Genomic DNA, 24,026 nt, shown 5'->3' on the forward strand with positions numbered 1-24,026 from the left:
ACTTTCCCCCCATGAACTCTAGACCCTCTTTTTAAGGTGGGGGGCAGGGATGGGGGTGGAGGACGTAGTGCAGCCTGTGGGATCACAGTTCACCAGCTAGGATCAAAGCCCTAGTTCACCGACTAGGGCTCACAGCAGTGAAAGCTGGATCACAGGGAATTCCCTCCAGACCCTTTCTCCAACCACTTACTCAACATCTCCGCTTGGCTGCCTAACACTCACCTCAAACTTACTTTGTCCGAGAGTCAGCTCCTTTACTCAGTCAAATGGCAACTGTACTGTTCCAGTTGCTCAAGTCAGAGGTCAAAACCTTGGTATTGTTCTTGACTTGTCCCTCTCAAACCTTTATCTGCTCCATCAGCAACTCTGATTAACACTTACCTTCAAAATATATCCAGAATTCAACTTGTCACAGCCTCTACTGCTGCCACCGCGCTCTGGCCGCTTTCACTTCGCCCAAATTACTGTAAGGCTTCTCAGTGGTCTCCCCAGCTCCCTCCCTGCCTTTCTGATTCTCAACTGCCACATTTCCGGCCGGCGCCTCCACTGTTCACTCCGGTGCTGGCTCCTGTCTCGGGCGCGACGTCCTCACCCTGGCCTGGGAGACCCCGGAGAGCCAGCTGCACCTCCTACTGTGCTCCCCTGTCTTCTCTGGCCACAGTGGCCCCCTTGCCGGTGCTGGAGCAGACAAGCCACCCCAATGTCAAGACTTCATACTTGCTGTACCCTCACTTGGGGGCACTCTCCAGACACCCGCCTGACTCACTACCTCACCTTTCAGGTCTCAAGTGCCACCCTCTGAATGAGCAGCCCCCAAAACTGCAACCCTCCTTCTCCCTACTCACACACAAGCTAATCACTAAATTTGACTGACTTTTTGTCTGCCTCTCCTGACCCCCAACTGCAGGAGGGCAAGGACTCTACTTGGCTCACTGTTATATCCCCAAAAGTAACAAAAATACCAGGCACAGGGCAGATCTCAACAAATATATACTGAATGAAAGAAGGAGTGAATGAATTATCTTCTTACAGGGTCTTCTCCATGCTGGCCACACTGGACATCAGAGACAAACCGAGGAGACAGAAAATTTCTATAGAACTGCATTACACATAACCCGATAAAGCACAGAAGCTGACGGCTTTAATTTGAAGAATCTTCCATATGTGTTTTCTGATCAAAAAAGAACAAGCAAGGAGTCTGAAACAATCTGAAAATGCTTTCCAAAAATAGTTTAGGAATTTTATTATTATAAAATTTTTAATTCATGTATTAAAAATGTATACCAAGGCAAAAAAATCGTGTAAGCGTATCACAAATACAAAACAGTTTTCAAAACAAACAAAACACATCCAATGTAAAAAAAAAAAAACTTACACATACAAAATGCAATGTATTTCCAATTAAAAAATAATAATAATAAAGCAAGGAGAAATGTTTGAAAAATGCTCGTCCAAAAGTAAAAAACAAAACCCTCCCCTTGACTGGCCACTTAAGCTGCCTTGAAAGGCTTTTCCTCTTCCCTCATGTTACCTGGTCTTTCTTCTTTTCTTTTTATTTGTAAGATAAGGGCCAATCAAGGCATTTTTAAAGGCTTATCTGTTGCTATACTTTTATAGTCAAGTGAGTTAATTCCAAAAGTTAAAACTTATACAATGAATGTATGACAAAAACTACTGCAATGATGTAAAGTAATTAGCCTCCAACTAATAAAAATAAATGGAAAAAAAAAAACAAAAAACTTATACAATGAGCTATAAACACAGAGTTCCTTAACACTGTATGCAAATCAAATTATGATTTCGGTACTCTGCACAGAACATGCCACTACAGAAATATCTTTTTATGAAATTGAGATTTTCACATCACATTTGCTTAAGTCACAGTAAGTCCATAAATCAGTTCCTCAACCCACCATAAAAAAACAAACAAAAAAAACCAAATCTTCTAATCAAAGTATTTTATTCACTCTACTTATGGTTCCCTCAAATGCTAAATAGGAATATCTAATCTAAAATACATCTGGAGTGGTCTATTCCCCCTACCCACCCCACATCTACTAATATGCACCAACAACAGAAACTGGCTCAATGCTTGCCTACTATTAAAGCTAATGTTCACTTGATTTAGTTCTTCTTGCAGCAACAAAAAGTTTTGAATTTTGGTTGTCTTTTTATGTAAGAACCACATCTATTACTAACACTTAACAATATATGTCAGGGAAAATGTTTGGATTTAAGTTGCAAATAAAATTCCTAATCAGGAGGTCAAAAAAGCTAGTTACTGATATTGATATGCTTTTCCCTGTCAAAAACTATCTTTTCTAATTTCTTTTTTTAATTAACTTTGGAGGGAGAGAAAGGAGGAGGAAGAGAAGGGAAGGAAAACAGACTGGCTGGGAGGTTAAAGGTGACATCTTCCAGTCACAGTGACTCTTCCAGTATGGTGTAGAAAACCAGAGATTCTCTTGAAATTCACTAAGAAAACAGCACTGGCAATGCCGTTCATCTAAAAGTAAATGGAATTTGGAAGAAAAAAAAAATTTTTTTTTTTTTTTTACTATTTTCTATATCTTAGAAAAAGTCTGTTGTTAAAACTTATGATTAAAATTAGCTCCTCATCAATTATTCCAATTTACTAACATTTAAATGTGAAGCAATTACTTTTAAGAAAAGAGAGAAAGTGAGGATTAAGAAAGGTTAAGTTCAGTCAAGTAGGAAGTCTGGTACGTAAAAAACCAGAGAGAGCAGGAGTGCCCAATCCAGAGACTGACAGACTCCAGGTCCAGCCTGGGGCTGCCACAAGCTAAGGAAAAAAGGTAGACCGACAAAATCTACTCTCTCCAACACACATAACATTTGCTTCACAGAGAGAACTTTTGAAATCTAAGACTCACTTATCAAGTGAATTAAAGAAAATTTTGCAAACTGTGCACATAGACACAATATTTTGAAAGTAAATTTTAAGGGGTGCAAATAGGCTCTGAGATTATATTTGAGAGAATTATATACCTCCTTGGGGTGTGGTTCAGAAAGCAGGCTACCACCACCCTGAGGCACGGCCTGCACCAATGATAGTATTAAAATATATATATTTCCTTCCAATTATTCTCATTAATTATGTCAACCAATTTTAATGCAGCAAGGGAGAATTTTACCAATGGTATAACTAGGTACACATTCACATTTTCATTTGCATCTTAAGGACAAACTATTAAAAAATAACGGTGATTATGAAAAACAAGATTAAAGGTGTGTTCATTTGGGGAAAGTTACATTAATATTATTCATCCAACCACAAACACTTTTGTAATTAATGCAATACTACAAAACAATTCACAGCTTTATAAAAGTTAAAGTACAGAGTTTCATTAGGATTTTTTTTCCAATTCAAAATTAAAAGAGGTCAACTTACATCACCACTTAACTATTTTATTCTAAAATCTTTAAAATATATAAAATACCAAGATTATCAACAGTCACATATGTTTTGAAGTCAGGGGACACATGTATTTTCTTAAGATTGGTTCCGTTTGTGTAGAAGGTCTGCAAGGATTCCCCAGTGACAACATTCCACCACTGTGCAGAGAAAAATAAAATTCTTATTAGGCTGGTAATTAGAGTGAGACAATCTGCAGTGCCAACAGGATCCTTCGCCCCCACCCCTCCTACTCCCAAATTTAAGCTAATACCAGGAAAGATGTCTATAGATAGTTTAATGCTGAATACAGTATCATCAACCCAGTCCGCCTTTCATGATTAGCCGGGGTGAGTGCCTCACAGCGACCCCACACCTAACCCCCTGTAAGGCAAAATAGAGAAACACACAGCCTACTCAAAACTGCAGATACAGGCTACCTAGAGCCCATTACAGCCATGGCTGAACTGAATTCTGTCTGCATGTCATCCTCAGTAGAATGGCGAGAACAATCCTCTGTCCTATGTAGTCAAGTAGTCTTGACTACTCATAATATGAGCTGCAGATAGAATAGGTTCTCTCTACTGAATCCTCCTTTCACCAGGAGTGATTCAAGAGCCCATGACCAAGTTTTTTATTTGGGCTTCCCTAGCGGCTCAGCGGTAAAGAATCACTGCCAAGGCAAAAGACACAGGTTTGATCCCTGATATAGTAAGACTCCCCCAATGCCTCGGAGCAACGAAGCCACAACTCTTGAGCCTGTGCTCTAGAGCACAGAAGCCACAACTACTGAGCCCACGTGTCATAGAGCTGGTGTTCCGCAACAAGAGAAACCACTGCAATGAGAAGCCCATGCACTGCAGCTAGAGAACAGGCCCTGCTCACCACAACTAGAGAAAATCCTGTGCAACAATGAAGACCTAGCACAGCCAAAAATAAAATAAATAAATAATATTTATTTATAAATAAAATAATTTAAAATTATAAAATAAAAAATTTTTAAAAATTTGTTTTAAAAAGTCTATACATGTATTTGCCAAATAAATACTGAACATTCAAATGTAGGAGGTACCTGGACCAAGTCCTTCCTTTCTACTCCCAATTGTTGAATTGGCTAAGATTATAATAATATTTATATTCTATTACCAAAAAGAGATCATGGTGCTTACCTATATATCTCACAGTTGAGGGCAAGAGACCATGTGCATGAACACCTTTTGAAAAGGCCTCAAGATTCTGAGAATTTAAATGCAATGGTCACTTCTGTATCTGTGGCAATGCCCAGCATTCTGCCTTGCTCGTGTGACTGGATCAACTATTCATGTCCAGTATTGGTCATGCTAACTGGTAAAAGTGTGGACTTAAGTAAAGCAACATGCACTAACTTGAAATTTTCCAGAACTAACAATTTTGCACTATAAAACAGCAGTGTAATCAAGACTGCGGAGGACAGCCACTAAAGGCAAATCATAGAGATCAGCTAGTCCAACTGCCTCACTTTACAAGTAAGGAAACCAGGGTTGAGAGAGAAGAAAGGCCTTATCACTGTGGATGACACTGCTCACAGGTGGCAGAAGTGGAACAGATATCTGGTTTCCCAACCTTGTGCACCCGTACCCATCCCACGATTAAACCTCTCTGCTTGGAAACACTACCCCACAGTCATTAATGTGACCATGGATGAAAAGACAATATTAAACAGGACTCTTTTTTTGGCCATACCACACAGCATGCAGGACCCATAGTTCCCTGACCAGTGATTGAAGCTATGCCCCTCTGCAGTGGAAGCACGGAGTCTTAACCACTTAAACAGGACTTACACAGGGGACTTCTAGGCTGGTGAAACTGCTCAGCATAATGCTGCAATGGTGGACACACCATTATACATTCATCAAAATTCACAGAATGTACAATACCAAGAGTGAATCCTAATAGAAACTATGGACTTTGGTGATAACGAACATTCATCATTTGTAGCAAATGTACCCTCTGGCGGAGGATGTTGATAGTGGGGAGGCTTGTATGTGGAGGCAGTGGGGTGTATGAGAACTCTATACTTTTCAATCAATTTTGCTGTGAAACTAAATTTGCTCTAGGAAATTAATTTTCTTTAGAAATAGCAGGTAGAGGAAAGGATACATTGGGAATTGGGACTAAAAGGTACAAACTACTATATATAAAATAGATAAGCAACAAGGACCTACTGTTAGAGCACAGAGAACTATATTCAATATCTATATTATAAATATATATATAACTGAATCATTTTGCTGCACAACTGAAACACTAAATCAACTATACTTCGCTTTTTTAAAAACGGAAAAAGACAGCTACCACTTTTACTCAGGGCACACTGTGCCACCACGTGTACATACTTCACCTCTATTAACTCCTTAACCCTCCCAACCCTATGAGGCAGGTATTATTATTATACCGACTTTACAGATGGGAAATCATCTATGCAAGATCACAAAGCTAACAAGTGGCAGAGCAAGGCTCTGAATTCAAGCAGAGTTCCCCAAGGCTCATTCTCCTGAACTTTATACTCTGTTGCCTCTAAGTAATGGCAAACCTGTACTTATCACCATGTATTTAATATTTCAAATCAGCCCTTCTCCTCATGAGTATAACTTTCTGTGGATTTCCTGCCTTTCTAACAGGATGTACTCTGTGGTATAACACAACTAAATGACATTATTTTTAACTTATAAATAGGAATAATTTTAAAAGTTAAGAGCTTTTTAGCTACTGGATACACACTTTATCTTACTGACATTCAATTTATATAGCTTGGGTTATAAAAGGCCTATTTTCTTGGATACTAGCAGCTATTCCTTTTTACTTTCAATTTGCTTTGTGCTTTTAGATAGTCTCATTAACATGCTGGGTAGATGTAGGCTGGGTTGTATCACAGGACTGTATCACAATCAGTTTAACCATGCTGGTAACCAAACCAGAAGAAAGAATAGCCTGACTTTGTCACTGAAATATACAGACTGAATACATAGGCTGTAGGTTCTTTCACGCTCAAGACATAACTCTACAGATGCTGATTCGCTGTTTATCTTGTGCTTCTCTAGGAATGCTGGCTATCTAGTCACTGATCTCTATTCTATCTTGTAAGCCAGACTCACAATTCTGTGATAGTCTTCTATGGGGCCCAGAGCATCAAAAGACAGGGTCTCTAGAAGCTCAATGTCAAAGCTGAGCAGTTAAATTTTTCAGCAGTTAATACAGCTGAAGACTCCCAGCTTCCAACACAAAAACAGCAATGCTGCTCCGCTAAGAATTATCCTCGGAGCAGTTTATCTCTACACTCAAGGAGGACAGAGGCTGACAGTATGGCAATCCCCCAGTAACTAACTAAAGGTGTGCCTTTCTTTGCTGTGGCCGTTTGGTCGGTGAGTCACGTCTGTGACCCCACGGGCCTTTGTTTAGGCACAGGCTAATGAAACACCTTGTGAACTACAGTGTACTTTCAGTGTGAACTTGCAAAATGGATCACAACACACATCCTCTCATAGAGCTAAAAACTGCCCTCTGACTTCTCTTTTTTACAAGCTAGAGTATTCATTAAATAAAACTGCATTTATATAGGTGCCATGTATCCAAAAACTTCAATTCAGTCATTCAAATATTTCTGAACATCTATACTGAGCTAATGTTCAAATTACACCACAACTGCACTCATTTCACATGGTAGCAAATGCTCAAAATTCTCCAAGCGAAGTTTCATCAGTACATGAACCGAGAAATTCCAGATGTTCAAGCTGAATTTAGAAAAGGCAGAGGAACCAGAGATCAAATGGCCAACATCCGCTGGATCATTAAAAAAAAGCAAGTGAATTCCAGAAAAACATCTATTTCTGTTTCATTGACTACACTAAAGCCTTTGACTGCATGGATCACAACAAACTGTGGAAAATTCTTAAAGAGATGGGAATACCAGACCACCTTACCTGTCTCCTGAAAAATCAATATACAGGTCAAGAAGCAACAGTTAGAACCAGACATGGAACAATGGACTGGTTCCAAATTAGGCAAGGAGTATGTCAAGGCTGTATGTTTTCACCCTGATTATTTAACTGATAAACAGAATACATCATGCAAAATGCCAAACTGGATGAAGCACAAGCTGGAATCAAGACTGCTGGGAGAAATATCAATAACCTCAGATATACAGATGACACCACCCTATGGCAGAAAGAGAAGAGGAACTAAAGAGTCTCTTGATTAAAGTGAAAGAGGAGAGTAAAAAGCTGGCTTAACAAGGTGAAAAGACAGCCTTCAGAATGGGAGAAAATAATAGCAAATGAAGCAACAGAAAAAGGATTAATCTCAAAAATATACAAGCAACTCCTGCAGTTCAATTCCAGAAAAATAAATGACCCAATCCAAAAATGGGCCAAAGAACTAAACAGACATTTCTCCAAGGAAGACATACAGATGACTAACAAACACATGAAAAGAACTCAACATCACTCATTATCAGAGAAATGCAAATCAAAACCACAATGAGGTACCATTACGCGCCAGTCAGGATGGCTGCTATCCAAAAGTCTACAAGCAATAAATGCTGGAGAGGGTGTGGGAAAAAGGGAACCCTCTTACACTGTTGGTGGGAATGCAAACTAGTACAGCCACTATGGAGAACAGTGTGGAGATTCCTTAAAAACTGGAAATAGAACTGCCATATGACCCAGCAATCCCACTCCTGGGCATACACACTGAGGAAACCAGATCTGAAGGAGACACGTGCACCCCAATGTTCATCGCAGCACTGCTTATAATTGCCAGGACATGGAAGCAACCTAGATGCCCATCAGCAGACGAATGGATAAGGAAGCTATGGTATATATACACAATGGAATATTACTCAGCCATTAAAAAGAATTCATTTGAATCAGTTCTAATGAGATGGATGAAACTGAAGCTCATTATACAGAGTGAAGTAAGCCAGAAAGATAAGACTAATATGTATACTAACGCATATGTATGGAATTTAAAAAGACGGTAATGATAACCCTATATGCAAAACAGAAAAAGAGACACAGATGTACAGAACAGACTCTTGGACTCTGTGGGAGAAGGCGAGGGTGGGATGTTCTGAGAGAATAGCATTGAAACAAGTATATTATCTAGGGTGAAACAGATCACCAGCCCAGGTTGGGTGCATGAGACAAGTGCTCAGGGCTGGTGCACTGGGAAGACCCAGAGGGATGGGATAGGAGGGAGGTGGGAGGGGGGATCGGGATGGGGAAAACATGTAAATCCAAGGCTGATTCATGTTAATGTATGGCAAAAACCACTACAATACTGTAAAGTAATTAGCCTCCACCTAATAAAAATAAATGAAGAAAAAGAAAAAGCTGGCTTAAAACTCAACATTCAGAAAACTAAGATCATGACATCCGGTCCCATCACTTCATGGCAAACAGCAAGCAGATGGGGAAACAACGGAAACAGTGAGATAATTTATTTCTTTTGAGCTCCAAAATCACTGCAGATGGTGACTGCAGCCATGAAATTGAAAGACGCTTGCTCCCTGGAAGAAAAGCTATAACCAACCTAGACAGTATATTAAAAAGCAGAGACATTATCTTGCAACAAAGGTCCATCTAGTCAAAGCTATAGTTTTTCCAGTAGTCATGTATGGATGTTGAGAGTTGGGCCATAAAGAAGGCTGAGCGCTGACGAACTGATGCTTTTGAACTGTGGTGTTGGAGAAAACTCTTGAGAGTCCCTTGGACTGCAAGGATATCAAAGCAGTCAATCCTAAAGGAAATCAGTATTGAATATTCATTGGAAGGACTGATGCTGAAGCTCCAATACTTTGGCCACCCCTTGCAAAGAGCCGATTCATTAGAAGAGACCCTGATGCTGGGAAAGATTGAAGGCAGGAGGAGAAGGGGACGACAGAGGATGAGATGGTTGGATGGCATCACCGACTCAATGGACATGAGTTTGAACAAGCTCCAGGAGCTGGTGAAGCACAGGGAAGCCTGGCGTGCTGCAGTCCATGGGGTCAGAGTCGGACACGACTGAGGACTGAACAACAACAACAACACTGTGCCAAGGGGCCTCCCTGGCAGCTCAGAGGCTTCTGCACGCTGAGAAGGGATAGGCTACAGACTCCCGTATTCCTGGGCTTCCTGGGTGGCTCAGATGGTAAAGAATCCACAGGCTACTCAGGAGACCTGGGTTTGATCCCTGGGTTAGGAAGATTCCCTGGAGAAGGGAATGGCAACTCATTCCAGTATTCTTGCCTGGAGAATCCCAGGGACAGAGGAGCCTGGCAGGCTACAGTCCATGGGGTCGCAAAGAGTCAGACACAACTGAGCGATGAAGCACAGCACATACTGCACTAGACAATTAGAATCATCTCCTACCCTTGAACGTTTTCAGGAAGAAAAAAACAGTATCACGAGATCTAATTCAATAGCGTTCTATATTAAGCGATCAGTACAATATACAATATACCATCTTCAAACCCCTTTTACACATCAACCGCTACTCAAAAGGCTCAGCTCCAGCATCCCTCTCCAGGAACCCTCTGTCCTCTCCTTTGTGCTTCCAATATCCTTCTACAGACATGCCCTAGAACCCCTCTTACACTTATGAGACTTTATTTACTGTCTGTTTCCCCCAAAGACTGTCAACCACCTAAGCAAGAATCAAGTTTTAAACACTGTCCCACCACTGTAAAAGCAGTGCTAAGGGGAAGATTCATAGCATTACAGGCCTACCTCAAGAAACAAGAAAAAAGTCAAATAAATAACCTAACTCTACAACTAAAGCAACTAGAGGAAGAAGAAATGAAGAACCCCAGGGTTAGTAGAAGGAAAGAAATCTTAAAAATTAGGGCAGAAATAAATGCAAAAGAAACTAAAGAGATCATAGGAAAAATTAACAAAGCTAAAAGCTGGTTTTTTGAAAAAATTAACAAAATTGACAAACCATTAGCAAGACTCATTAAGAAACAAAGGGAGAAGAACAAATTAACAAAATTAGAAATGAAAATGGAGAGATCACAACAGACAACACTGAAATACAAAGGATCATAAGAGACTACTACCAGCAGCTCTATGCCAATAAAATGGACAACTTGGAAGAAATGGACAAGTTCTTAGAGAAGTATAACTTTCCAAAACTGAACCAGGAAGAAATAGAAGATCTTAACAAAACGACCACAAGCAAGGAAATCGAAACTGTAATCAGAAATCTTCCAGCAAACAAAAGCCCAGGACCAGATGGCTTCACAGCTGAATTCTACCAAAAATTTAGAGAAGAGCTAACACCTATCTTACTCAAACTCTTCCAGAAAATTGCAGAAGAAGGTAAACTTCCAAACTCATTCTATGAGGCCACCATCACCCTAATTCCAAAACCAGACAAAGATGCCACAAAAAAAGAAAACTACAGGCCAATATCACTGATGAACATAGATGCAAAAATCCTTAACAAAATTCTAGCAAACAGAATCCAACAACATATTAAAAAAATCATTCATCATGACCAAGTGGGCTTTATCCCAGGAATGCAAGGATTCTTTAATATCCGCAAACCAATCAATGTAATACACCACATTAACAAATTGAAAGATAAAAACCATATGATTATCTCAATAGATGCAGAAAAAGCCTTTGACAAAATTCAACATCCATTTATGATGAAAACTCTCCAGAAAGCAGGAATAGAAGGAACATACCTCAACATAATAAAAGCTATATATGACAAACCCACAGCAAGCATCACCCTCAATGGTGAAAAATTGAAAGCATTTCCCCTGAAATCAGGAACAAGACAAGGGTGCCCACTCTCACCACTACTATTCAACATAGTTTTGGAAGTGTTGGCCACAGCAATCAGGGCAGAAAAAGAAGTAAAAGGAATCCAGATAGGAAAAGAAGAAGTGAAACTCTCGCTGTTTGCAGATGACATGATCCTCTACATAGAAAACCCTAAAGACTCTACCAGAAAATTACTAGAACTAATCAACGAATACAGTCAAGTTGCAGGATATAAAATTAACACACAGAAATCTCTTGCATTCCTATACACTAACAATGAGAAAACAGAAAGAGAAATTAAGGAAACAATACCATTCACCATTGCAACAAAAAGAATAAAATACTTAGGAGTATATCTACCTGAAGAAACAAAAGACCTATACATAGAAAACTATAAAACACTGATGAAAGAAATCAAAGAGGACACAAGCAGATGGAGAAATATACCGTGTTCATGGGTTGGAAGAATCAATATTGTCAAAATGGCTATACTACCCAAAGTAATCTATAGATTCAATGCAATCCCTATCAAACTACCAACAGTATTTTTCACAGAACTAGAACAAATAATTTCACAATTTGTATGGAAATACAAAAAACCTCGAATAGCCAAAGTAATCCTGAGAAAGAAGAATGGAACTGGAGGAATCAATCTGCCTGACTTCAGACTCTACTACAAAGCCACAGTCATCAAGACAGTATGGTACTGGCACAAAGACAGAAATATAGATCAATGGAACAGAATAGAAAGCCCAGAGATAAATCCACGAACCTATGGTCACCTTATCTTCGACAAAGGAGGCAAGGATATACAATGGAAAAAAGATAACCTCTTTAACAAGTGGTGCTGGGAAAACTGGTCAACCACCTGTAAAAGAATGAAACTAGAACACTTTCTAACACCATACACAAAAATAAACTCAAAATGGATTAAAGATCTAAATGTAAGACCAGAAACTATCAAACTCCTAGAGGAGAACATAGGCAAAACACTCTCCGACATAAATCACAGCAGGATCCTCTATGACCCACCTCCCAGAATTTCAGAAATAAAAGCAAAAATAAGCAAATGGGACCTAATGAAACTTAAAAGCTTTTGCACAACAAAGGACACTATAAGCAAGGTGAAAAGACAGCCCTCAGATTGGGAGAAAATAATAGCAAACGAAGCAACAGACAAAGGATTAATCTCAAAAATATACAAGCAACTCTTCCAGCTCAACTCCAGAAAAATAAATGACCCAATCCAAAAATGGGCCAAAGAACTAAACAGACATTTCTCCAAGGAAGACATACAGATGGCTAACAAACACATGAAAAGATGCTCAACATCACTCATTATCAGAGAAATGCAAATCAAAACCACAATGAGGTGCCATTATACGCCAGTCAGGATGGCTGCTATCCAAAAGTCTACAAGCAATAAATGCTAGAGAGGGTGTAGAGAAAAGGGGACCCTCTTACACTGTTGGTGGGAATGCAAATTAGTACAGCCACTATGGAAAACAGTGTGGAGATTTCTTAAAAAGCTGGAAATAGAACTGCCGTATGACCCAGCAATCCCACTTCTGGGCATACACATCAAGGAAACCAGATCTGAAAGAGACACATGCACCCCAATGTTCATCGCAGCACTGTTTATAATAGCCAGGACATGGAAGCAACCCAGATGCCCATCAGCAGACGAATGGATGAGGAAGCTGTGGTACATATACACCATGGAATATTACTCAGCCATTAAAAAGAATTCATTTGAATCAGTTCTAATGAGATGGATGAAACTGGAACCCATTATACAGAGCGAAGTAAGCCAGAAAGATAAAGACCATTACAGTATACTAACACATATATATGGACTTTAGAAAGATGATAACAATAACCCTATATGCAAAACAGAAAAAGAGACTCAGATGTATAGAACAGACTTGTGGACTCTGGGAGAAGGCGAGGGTGGGATGTTTCAAGAGAACAGCATTGAAACATGTATATTATCTAGGGTGAAACAGATAACCAGCTCAGGTTGGGTACATGAGACAAGTGCTCGGGCCTGGTGCACTGGGAAGACCCAGAGGGATCGGGTGGAGAGGGAGGTGGGAGGGGGGACTGGGATGGGGAATACATGTAAATCCATGGCTAATTCATTTCAATGTATAACAAAAACTACTGTAATGATGTAAAGTAATTAGCCTCCAACTAATAAAAAAGAAAAAACAAAAAATAAAAAGCAGTAAAAAAAATAAATAAATTAAAAAAAAAATAAAAATAAACACTGTCCCACACAGGAGAGTCAGCAGACAGTGGCACTTAGTACATTCTTAGTGAGGGGACGGATAAAAAGATGCAAGCACCAAAAAACAACCCTGAGGCACCACAACATACTCGACAGTGGCCTCAGTATTTACTAATACTAGGTTCATATAAGCAAACGTTATTAAGCGATTTTAGGACATTCACAACCTCTAAGAACATCACTTTCCTCACCTACAAACCAAAGATGATAAAATTTAAATCTCACAAGCTGGCTACAAAGATGATGTAAGTAAAGCATTTTCTAAACTATAAAGCAATATGCTGCTGTTGCTATTTTTATTACTAGTACTATAATAACAGTATAATAATATTATCATTATTTTTATTATTGTTACTACTACTATTACCACTAATACTTAAGAAAATTTCACACATAAAAAAAAATTTTAAAGACTTTCAATCAACACAGTTCACAATTAGCAAAGCAGTAAATCAAATCCAGTTAAACACCCTACTTTCTAGTCATTCTGATCATCTAAGACTTGTATGGGGTGGTATGAGAGCTCTGGTCTGAGAAGATCCCTAACACTGTCATCAGAACTTCCAAAAGACCTGAGAAAAGCAAATCCATCTCGACACCCAAAACAGGGTAACAGTAACTGCCCCTCCTTTCTGATGGGTTGTATGAGACCCAACCAAGACACAGGATGTGAAAATAGCTTGGAAAGTAGGGTATAGGCTGCTCTTTTCCCTTAGTCTTTGAGAATCCCTCACCTTGAGATATCCTCCAGCAGAAACAAGCATTTTGGTGTCTGGAGAAAAGCAAAGGTCGGTCACCCAGCCTCCATGAGTAGTAGCTCCTTCTTCTACTGAAACAGGAGCACACAAATGAAGAAGCTCACCGTTTGAGACATTCCATATCTACAAATGTGATACACAGTTCATTAGTAGGATTACTCAGAAGTTCTATATCTATCACATCTGGAACATATTTGGAAATTTTTCTTAAAAATATAATTACAATTCAGTAATACTTTAGTAATTTTTTTAATTACATTCTTTTTCAAATTAAAAACAATAAATATAATTAAAATGCATTACTTGTGATATTTATCTTTAACTATACTCCAAAAAAATATAACAAAAGGACTTAAGAGTGACTAATTAGAAAACTGCGACTCTTTCACTGAATAAAAGAGTAGGACGGGAGAAGCCGGGAATAAACAAAAAAGGCCTAATAAACTACCTCAAAAGAACAAAGAATTCTAGTTTAGGATCTAGAATAATGACAAATTCTATACAAACACCTGAAGTATATATATTTTAAACAGTAAGTCCAGTAAGGTTTTTTTAATATACATATGTATAATTTTTAATGCTTTATATGTATAAAATAAGGAAGCAAACATATAAACATTCACTAAGATTATTTTACTGAACTTCTATAAACAACCTAATTACTAAAAGATACTAATATTTCCATTTACTTCCAGTGATACTTAATATATGAGCAGTACTCTAATTTTTCAAAGAAATTACACATCAGAATAAGAAAAATAGAGGCATAAACAGCAAAAGAAAATAATTAAAATCATCATTTGTAAATATCTCCCTGGGAAATGCAAGAGAATCAAATGGAAAACTGATTAGAAAGAATTCAGTAAGACAGCTAGATATAAGATATACATAAAAAATTAACTGCTTTCCTGTATTTTTAAAAAATAAAGTGGAAAAACAAATTTTTTTAATGTACCAAAGAAAATTTTTTGAATAGCACTTAAAGAGAGACAATTTTTACCTTTAGGGCTTTCTGGAAAATGAAACACTGCCTTATAACCAATAAAGAGGTCCTTTCATCCAGAGATGAGGACTCAGAGCAAAATCAATGTTCCCAAAGCAGCCCTGCTCCTTCAGTGGGTGTGATATTTATGAGAATGGCATAGAGATTACTTAGTTGATTACTTAGTTCTTAAGCAAGAGAATCTTATTTTCCTGGCAGGTCTATCTGATAATGCCTCTGTTCCAGCAAACTGCATAATGTCTCACTCTTCTGCATTATATACCTATTCCTTGCATTTTAATTTCTCTTTCATGAAAAAAAAAAAAAAAAACTCTCCTTAATTATACTGGTTACCAAAGCACCCCAATGTCCAATCATTTTCAACAACCCAGTGCTTCTAATACAACCACAACCAGTAGCAAATAGCCCCATGACAACAGCAACAGGCCCTACTCTAAATGTTGACTATTTAATGGATACAGTGCTAAAGAGACCTTCTTCAGTGCAGAAAACAGCAAAATTGCAATTTATTTATAATCTAGATAACAATTTACAAAAATTATTCTCCTCAAATTCTGCCACTAAAAACAATCTTTGGTTCAGATCCAAGAATTAGGATGAGTCATTATTCTCAAGCTAACAGCAGAGAGCCAACCGCAAATAACTAGGGCATCTGCCTTCTCACATACATAGGAAACGCTTCTAACTCTAAAACGAATTCATTTCTGCAGTGGAGTGCAGCTGTGAACACAACGTGCACGGGAAACAGAACAAAGCATGCCTCATCCAACCAGGACCCCACAGCCTGTGCTTCCCTGTTACATTAACAAAAGGCCCCGACGTGGTACAGAGGACCAGCCAAAGCTGTAAGAAAAACAGTGCTTTCATGTCAGCAAACACCCTACCCTGATTTCTCCATTGTCGTCTCCAGTCGCCAACAGGGTACTGTCCACAGAGAAGGAAGAGCAGCGCACACAGCCTTTGTGGCCTCTCAATTCATGAAGAGGAGAAAGGAGTTCAAAACTCCAAATCTGGAAGGCAATTCAGATTGCTTAAGAATCTTGAAATAAGCACCTACAAACCCTGCCTCGAGTGCTGTGTGTGTTAGTTGCTCGGTCTGACTCTGCAACCCCAGACTGCAGCCTGCCAGGCTCCTCTATCCATGGAATTCTCCAGGCAATACAGGAGTGGGTTGCCATTCCCTTCTCTAGGGGATCTTCCAGACCCAGGGATTGAACCCAGGTCTCTCACATTGCAGACAGATTCTTTACTGGCTAGTTAGCCATAAATTCAATCATACGAAGTTCTAATATTCAGCAGTTCATAACCTTTTATGAGAGGCCCAAATGCCAACTAGCAACCTTGATGATATTTTAGTTTCCCTTTAATTATTCAAGTAAACTTCAGCATAAGGATCTAAGTCACAGTTTCCTTAAGTTCTTTAGACTCAGAAGGAAGAACAGCAAAATGGTCTACAGAGTTAAGCAGACTTGAGTGGAGTCCTGGATCCACAATTTATTAGTTCCTTGACCTAGGACAACTACATGAGCTTCTCTGGCTTCAGTTTCTTTATGTGTATGATGAGAAGGAATAGTAGCACCTGTAGAGTGAAAATTAAATGAGATAATAGAGACTGAAATTCCTAGCTTACAGCCTAATGTACAGCCAGAGTATTTAAAGGTTAATCCCCATCAGTCCAGTCCAGTCACTCAGTCATTTCCGACTCTTTGCGACTCCATGGACTGCAGCACGCCAGGCCTCCCTGTCCATCACCAACTCCTAGAGTTTACTCAAACTCATCTCCATTGAGTCAGTAATGCCATCCAACCATCTCATTCTCTGTCGTCCCCTTCTCCTCCTGCCTTCAATCTTTCCCAATATCAGGGGTTTTTCCAATAAGTCAGCTCTTCGCATCGGGTGGCCAAAGTATTAGAGTTTCAGCTTCAACATCAATCCTCCCAATGAACACTCAGGACTGATCTCCTTGCAGTCAAGGGACTCTCAAGTCTTCTCCAACACCACAGTTCAAAAGCATCAATTCTTCAATGCTCAGCTTTCTTTACAGTCCAACTCTCACATCCATACATGACTGCTGGAAAAACCATAGCCTTGACAAGACAGACCTTTGTTGGCAAAGTAATGTCTCTGCTTTTTAATATGCCGTCTAGGTTGGTCATAACTTTTCTTCCAAGGAGCAAGCGTCTTTGATTTCATGGCTGCAGTCACTATCTGCAGTGATTCTGGAGCCCAAAAAAATAAAGTCTGCCACTGTTTCCACATCTATTTCCCATGAAGTGATGGGACCAGATGCCATCATCTTAGTTTTCTGAATGTTGAGCTTTAAGCCAACTTTTTCACTTTCCTCTTCCACTTTCATCAAGAGGTTCTTTAGTTCTTCTTCACTTTCTGCCATAAAGGTGGTGTGATCTGCATATCCGAGGTTATTGATATTTTTCCCAGCAATCTTGATTCCAGAGTGTGCTTCATCCAGCCAAGCATTTCTCATGATGTATTCTGCATATAAGTTAAATAAAAGCAGGGTGACAATATACAGCCGAGATGTACTCCTTTCCTGATTTGGAACCAGTCTGTTGTTTCATGTCCAATTCTAACTGTTGCTTCCTGACTGCATACAGATTTCTCAAGAGGCAGGTCAGGTGGTCTGGTATTCCCATCTCTTGAATTTTCCACAGTTTGTTGTGATCCACACAGTCAATGGCTTTGGCATAGTCAATAAAGCAGAAGTAGATGTTTTTCTGGAACTCTCTTGCTTTTTCAATCATCCACATTTGATCTCTGGTTCCTCTGCCTTTTCTAAATCCAGCTTGGACATCGAGAAGTTCTCAGTTCACGCATTGCTGAAGCCTGGCTTGGAGAATTTTGAGCATTACTTTACTAGTGTGTGAGATGAGTGCAATTGTGCAGTAGTTTGAGCATTCTTCGGCATTGCCTTTCTTTGGGACTGAAATGAAAACTGACCTTTTCCAGTCCTGTGGCCACTGCTGAGTTTTCCAAATTTGCTGGAATACTGAGTGCAGCACTTTCACAGCATCATCTTTTAGGATTTGGAATAGCTCAACTGGAATTCCATCACCTCCACTAGATTTGTTCGTAGTGATGCTTCCTAAGGCCCACTTGACTTTGCATTCCAGGATGTCTGGCTCTAGGTGAGTGATCACAACATCGTGATTATGTGGGTCATGAAGATCTTTTTTGTACAGTTCTTCTGTGTATTCTTGCCACCTCTTCTTAATATCTTCTGTTTCTGTTAGGTCCATACTATTTCTGTCCTTTATTGTGCACATCTTTGCACTAATGTTCCCTTGGTATCTCTAATTTTCTTGAAGAGATCTCTAATCTTTCCTATTCTATTGTTTTCCTCTATTTCTTTGCACTGATCCCTGAGGAAGGCTTTCTTATCTCTCCTTGCTATTCTTTGGAAGTCTGCATTCAAATGGGTATATCTTTCCTTTTTCTCCTTGGCCTTTCAAATCTCTTCTCTTCAAAGCTGTTCGTAAGGCCTTCTGAGACAACCATTTTGCGTTTTTGCATTTCTTTTTCTTGGGGATGGTCTTGATCACTGCCTCCTGTACAATGTCACGAAACTCCATCCATAGTTCATCTGGCCCTCTGTCTATCAGAACTAATTCCTTGAATCTAGTTCTCACTTCTACTGTATAATCATAATGGATTTGATGAAGGTCATAACCTGGTCTAGTGGTTTTCCCTACTTTCTTCAATTTAAGTCTGAATTTGGCAATAAGGAGTTCATGATGTGAGCCACAGTCAGCTCCCAGTCTTGTTTTTGCTGACTGTATACAGCTTCTCTATCTTTGACCGCAAAGAATATAATCAATCTGATTTCGGTGTTGACCATCTGGGGATGTCCATGTGTAGAGTCTTCTCTTGTGTTGTCAGAAGAGGGTGTTTGCTATGACCAGTGCGTTCTCTTGGCAAAACTCTATTAGCCTTTCCCTGCTTCATTCTGTACTCCAAGGCCAAATTTGTCTGTTACCCTAGGTGTTTCCTGACTTCCTACTTTTGCATTCCAATCCCTATAATGAAAAGGACATCTTTTTTGGGTGTTAGTTTTAGAAGGTCTTGTAGGTCTTCATTCATAGAACCGTTCAACTTCAGCTTCTTCAGCGTTACTGGTCAGGGCATAGACTTGGATTACTGTGATACTGAATGGTTTGCCTTGGAAACGAACAGAGATCATTCTGCCCTTTTTGAGACTGCATCCAAGTACTGCATTTTGGACTCTTGTTGACTATGATGGCTACTGCATTTCTTATAAGGGATTCTTGCCCACAGCAGTAGATACAACAGTCATCTGAGTTAAATTCACCCATTCCAGTCCGTTTTAGTTCACTGATTCCTAGAATGTCGACATTCACTCCTGCCATCTCCTGTTTGACCACTTCCAATTTGCCTTGATTCATGGACCTAACATTCCAGGTTCCTATGCAATATTGCTCTTTACAGCATCAGACTTTGCTTCTATCACCAGTCACACCCACAACTGGGTGTTGTTTTTGCTTTGGCTCCATCCCTTCATTCTTTCTGAAGTTATTTCTCCACTGTTCTCCATTAGCGTATTGGGCACCTATCAACCTGGGGAGTTCAACTTTCAGTGTCCTCTATCTTTTTGCCTTTTCATACTGTTCATGGGGTTCTCAAGGCAAGAATACTGAAGTGGTTTGCCATTCCCTTCTCCACTGGACCACATTTGTCAGAACTCTCCACCGTGACCCTACTATAATCCCTATAACCAACATACTATCTTGGCAGAAAGATGCTGTTCTTTTCCTTCCAGTATTCTCCCTGGAATATTTTAACAAGCACATACTGAAAACATGTTACAGACACTGAGCAAAGAACTGGTAGTACAAAGATAACCAGATTCAGTCCCTGTCCTTGAAAAGTTTCTAGTTTAATCATAAATGGCTGAGTGAACAGTGGTATGAAGTAAATGATTAACATGAGAATATGTAATAGGAACACTGAGGGCAGAGCAGCTAATCCTGCCTAAGGGCCAGGAAAGTGATCACTGAAGAACTGACCTCAAAAGCTGGTCTAAAAGAATGAGTCAAGATGCATTGAGATAAAAAAGGATAAAAGGTCAAGTTGAGCCAAAGATAACAGTGCACAAAAAGCTGGAAGTAGAAGCAGTCTGGCACAGAGGGAACAATTTAGCAGAAAGAGACAGAGATGGGCTAAGAATATGGGCTCCTCAAGTCTCAGAGGAGCTTCAACAGGGCACTTGAGCAGCAGAAGGGAAGATAAACTGGAGGAGGCGCAGACCAGTGGCAGGTCCACCAATAAAAGAGGAGAGCCCCGTCTTAGGGGTGGGGAACAGGAAGAGAGTAAGGATCCAAGAGACACTGAGTAGTAATCAATAGAACACAGAAGACAGGAGAGTCCCAGGCAATTCCAAGGTTTATAGTTTGGAAAGATGGACAGATAATAATGCCATTAACAAAGATGGAGAAAAAGGAATAGGATGGAGTCGTCAGTGTCCCCAAGCAGGCAGCATCATTTCACTGGAACATGATTTTCAGAAGCATCAATTTACATCGATTACAAAAAATTTAACTGTGGGTGTACAATTAAATGTAAATCTCTTTCAATACTTTTTATTCCTATAATATGCAGTAGATGCTGCCTTTGATTACTAACAGACAAAAACAGATCAGTAAAGGAGAAATCAAAAGTCCTCAGTGTCACTCACTTAACATATTTGGTACAAACTAAATGCCAATGGTCATCCTCCAAAAATTCACAAGAGACAGACATGCAGACAGAATATTATTTTTCTCTTTTACACATTAGTTAGCATTTGTCACTCAGTCATGTCCAACTCTTTGCAAACCCATGGACTATAGCCCACCAGGCTTCTGTGCCTATGAAATTCTCCAGGTAAGAATTCTGGAGTGGGTAACCATTCCCTTCTCCAGAGGACTTTCCCAACCCAGGAATCAAACCCAGGTCTCCTACACTGCAGATGGGTTCTTCACCATCTGAGGCACCAGGGAAGTATTTTACACATGAGCTGGACTCAGAACACATAACCAACACCCAAGCTTTAAGCATGCACCTTTCACCCCATTGACCTACCTTTGCAGTCTTGTCAGCAGAGGTAGAAGAAAACTTAGTAGCATCAGAGGAAATATCACAAGAAAGAACTGTGTCCTGGTGACACACGAAGTCTTTTTCTAGTCTTCTGGTAATAATATTCCATACCTTCAAAGAAAAACTCAGAAGTTGACACTTTTCAGAACATTTTTGTATTGCTGAGCATAATCAGCCAGAAGAGAGCTATAAAACAAGAGCTTTAGGCACACTGGTTGTTCTAACCTCTTTAAGAGCCTTTTAGTACAAATGTTCATAGACACACAGCAGATGCAGATGACTGCAGTAAACAAAAAACAGGCATTTCTACTTTAGAAATTTAAAAATTTAAGTATTTACATATCAGCCATCTGCTTTTGGCTGTCACTGTATAATCAATACAACAGTAGAGTATTTCTTAGCAAAGAAACGTCTGTTACAAATTACCTTTACTGTTCCATCAAATGACCAGGAAAGCAGTCTCGAATTTTTCAAGAGTCTAAAGTCTTTCACTGTTTCCTGGTGGGCTTGGAGAAAGAAAGGGTCCTCTGATTGCCAATTCCATATCTGAATATCAAAGAAATAAGTCTGTTATAACCCTTTTCTGAAAATACCCCATTAGAAGGGTACAGGAGAAGCACTCCCTTGTCTGAAGTCTTTCATCTGCATGGCACTTCAGTAAAATATAGATGAGAACCAAATAATAATATGGTAACCCCATTTTACAGAGAAAGAAAAGCTGGAGTTAATTAACTTGACTAAGGGCAAAATAAAATATTTTTCCTCCTAAATAAAATTTGTTTCCTTCAGTTGCTTGGAGAGCAGTTAATTATATCAGAAGATAGAGAAAAGTCACAACATGCCAGTGAGCTCACCATCTGATTAAATTTTCCAAAGAAAATTATCCCCATTACATATTCACAGATTTCTGAACCTCACAAGCTAGGCCAAGCCCTGATTCCAGCTCAAATGAAACTACTGAATCCTACTGGTCCTGCTGCCTCAGAAAGTCCACTGACCAGAGCATCTTCAAACCAGGTCGTGGAATTTCTGAGCTTCAGATATCTTAGCTAGCCCCCAATACAATCTTCAAAATGACAAGTGATACCATAGATTATTTTTCACATGGCACTCCAGGAAGAACTCCTCAGACACAAGGGAAAGAGAAGAGACTGCAATGCTGGAGACAGGGCATTCGAAGTAAGCTTGAGAAATGAACTGGAATCATGATTCACAAACAGAAAAGGGCATTTCAAACAAACATTCTGAATGCTTGAGTTAAGACAGAGGAGCAGGAAAAGGTGGAAAGGTTACAGAGACCTGTTCACGGTTTAATCTGGCTGGAGTACAGGGAATTTAGAAGGAACAGTAGCGGGGAAAGAAGGTTGGAAAGATATGCTAAGAAGCAGCCCAGAGAGCCTGAAGCTAGACTTCTGGGCTTCATGCCATTAGTCAGTCTCCCACAGAATTTTCTTCTATTTTTTTTTAACATAAGAGATAAAAAGATAAAGAAAAAGCAGCCACCATCTCAGGTATGCACATTAATAATATTCTGGGTCTAGTTTCTGACTGGTAAAGGTTAAACAGTAGAAATCCCTTTGAGGTTTTTTGTATCAGGTTTAGGCCAAATCATAAAAGAAATTACATCTCTCTTACCCTCTTTCTTTACTCCTGTATCCTCCACTTTTAGCAGCCACCCTCCCACCTCCATCACGCCCCGGCTCTCAGAAACCTCCATCTTTTCTGTCTCTGAGTGCCCATTCGTGGTTATCTTATATGAGAACAAGGGACCTTAGGAGAGGAGCTGGAAGTGAGAGTAATTCTGAGGAGAATGAATTGGGAATTTCGGTATTTTAAGAGCTCAATAAGATATGCTAAGGTGAGGGGGAAGAAACAGAAGCTTTCTGGCTCCCCAGATCATATCAGAAGAAAAGGTACCCTGCGTGACTAAACATAAAATACCCTGGACCATTGTCATAGGAGGTTTCTGGCTCCCTCCTTTCAACTTTCTGGGCTTTAGTGGACTAGAAGATCAGTGGTTTCTATTAACAGCTCCTCCTGGTTCACTGGTACTGCCATTCCCAGCTGTGTCTGACTCAGTGTTCATTCCTGACTGAGGTTCTTACTGCTACCCTCCACATCAAGAAGCCAGAGAGCCCTCCTGAGCAGACATAACAAAGCATTTGACAATCGCTGAGGGTGAAGAGACTAGCCTTAGCAGATTTTTTTTTTTTTTTTTGGCAGATGCTTTCTACTAAGGCAATGATGACAAAGATACTTTTTTGTTGGACTTAAATGTCCTGTGTTAATCGAATCATCTTATATAACAGCTAAACTTCTACCAACATTAGTCAAATGTATAAAGGTTGAGTTCGGCTATGTCTCTACCATTAGCTGTAATTTTTGCAATGGATGTACACTAGAATTTTTTCAGCTATATAAATTTAAGTGTTTTAAAATGCAAAAGAATCTTTTACACCTGTAAGAATCAACATATTCTCAATCTCAGGTGAACACAGCTACTACTTGGGCTTTATTTACATCCAGGTAAAAAGATCAAAAACTACCAAAATAGACCTCAATATTCACAGCTCTAGGTGCTATCATCAGGAGAGCTGATTCTTCAAAATTTGGCAATAACTTTAGTTTAGCGAGACAAAGATTTACCAAATCCCTACTA

The 24,026-nt window shown here is 39.5% G+C and overlaps 1 protein-coding gene across 8 annotated transcripts in view; it reads right to left on the reverse strand.

The window, feature by feature from the left end:
- APAF1 (apoptotic peptidase activating factor 1) overlaps positions 1-24,026 on the reverse strand; it is a 111,655-nt gene that overhangs the window by 22,848 nt on the left and 64,781 nt on the right. For 4 of the 8 annotated variants that reach the window (XM_070454126.1, XM_070454121.1, XM_070454122.1 and 1 more), the window contains 4 exons: positions 21,794-21,913; positions 21,353-21,478; positions 16,141-16,266; positions 14,230-14,376 (listed from right to left, as the gene is read on the reverse strand). In XM_070454126.1, coding sequence (XP_070310227.1) covers positions 14,230-14,376; positions 16,141-16,266; positions 21,353-21,478; positions 21,794-21,913 — 519 coding nt within the window. Of the gene's footprint in view, positions 1-1,943; positions 3,577-14,229; positions 14,377-16,140; positions 16,267-21,352; positions 21,479-21,793; positions 21,914-24,026 lie in introns of those variants that run through there. The other 4 variants (XM_070454127.1, XM_070454124.1, XM_070454125.1 and 1 more) reach the window with 3 other exon arrangements.

The sequence above is a fragment of the Odocoileus virginianus genome, chromosome 23, assembly GCF_023699985.2.
Source record: "Odocoileus virginianus isolate 20LAN1187 ecotype Illinois chromosome 23, Ovbor_1.2, whole genome shotgun sequence".
Lineage (NCBI taxonomy): Eukaryota > Metazoa > Chordata > Mammalia > Artiodactyla > Cervidae > Odocoileus > Odocoileus virginianus.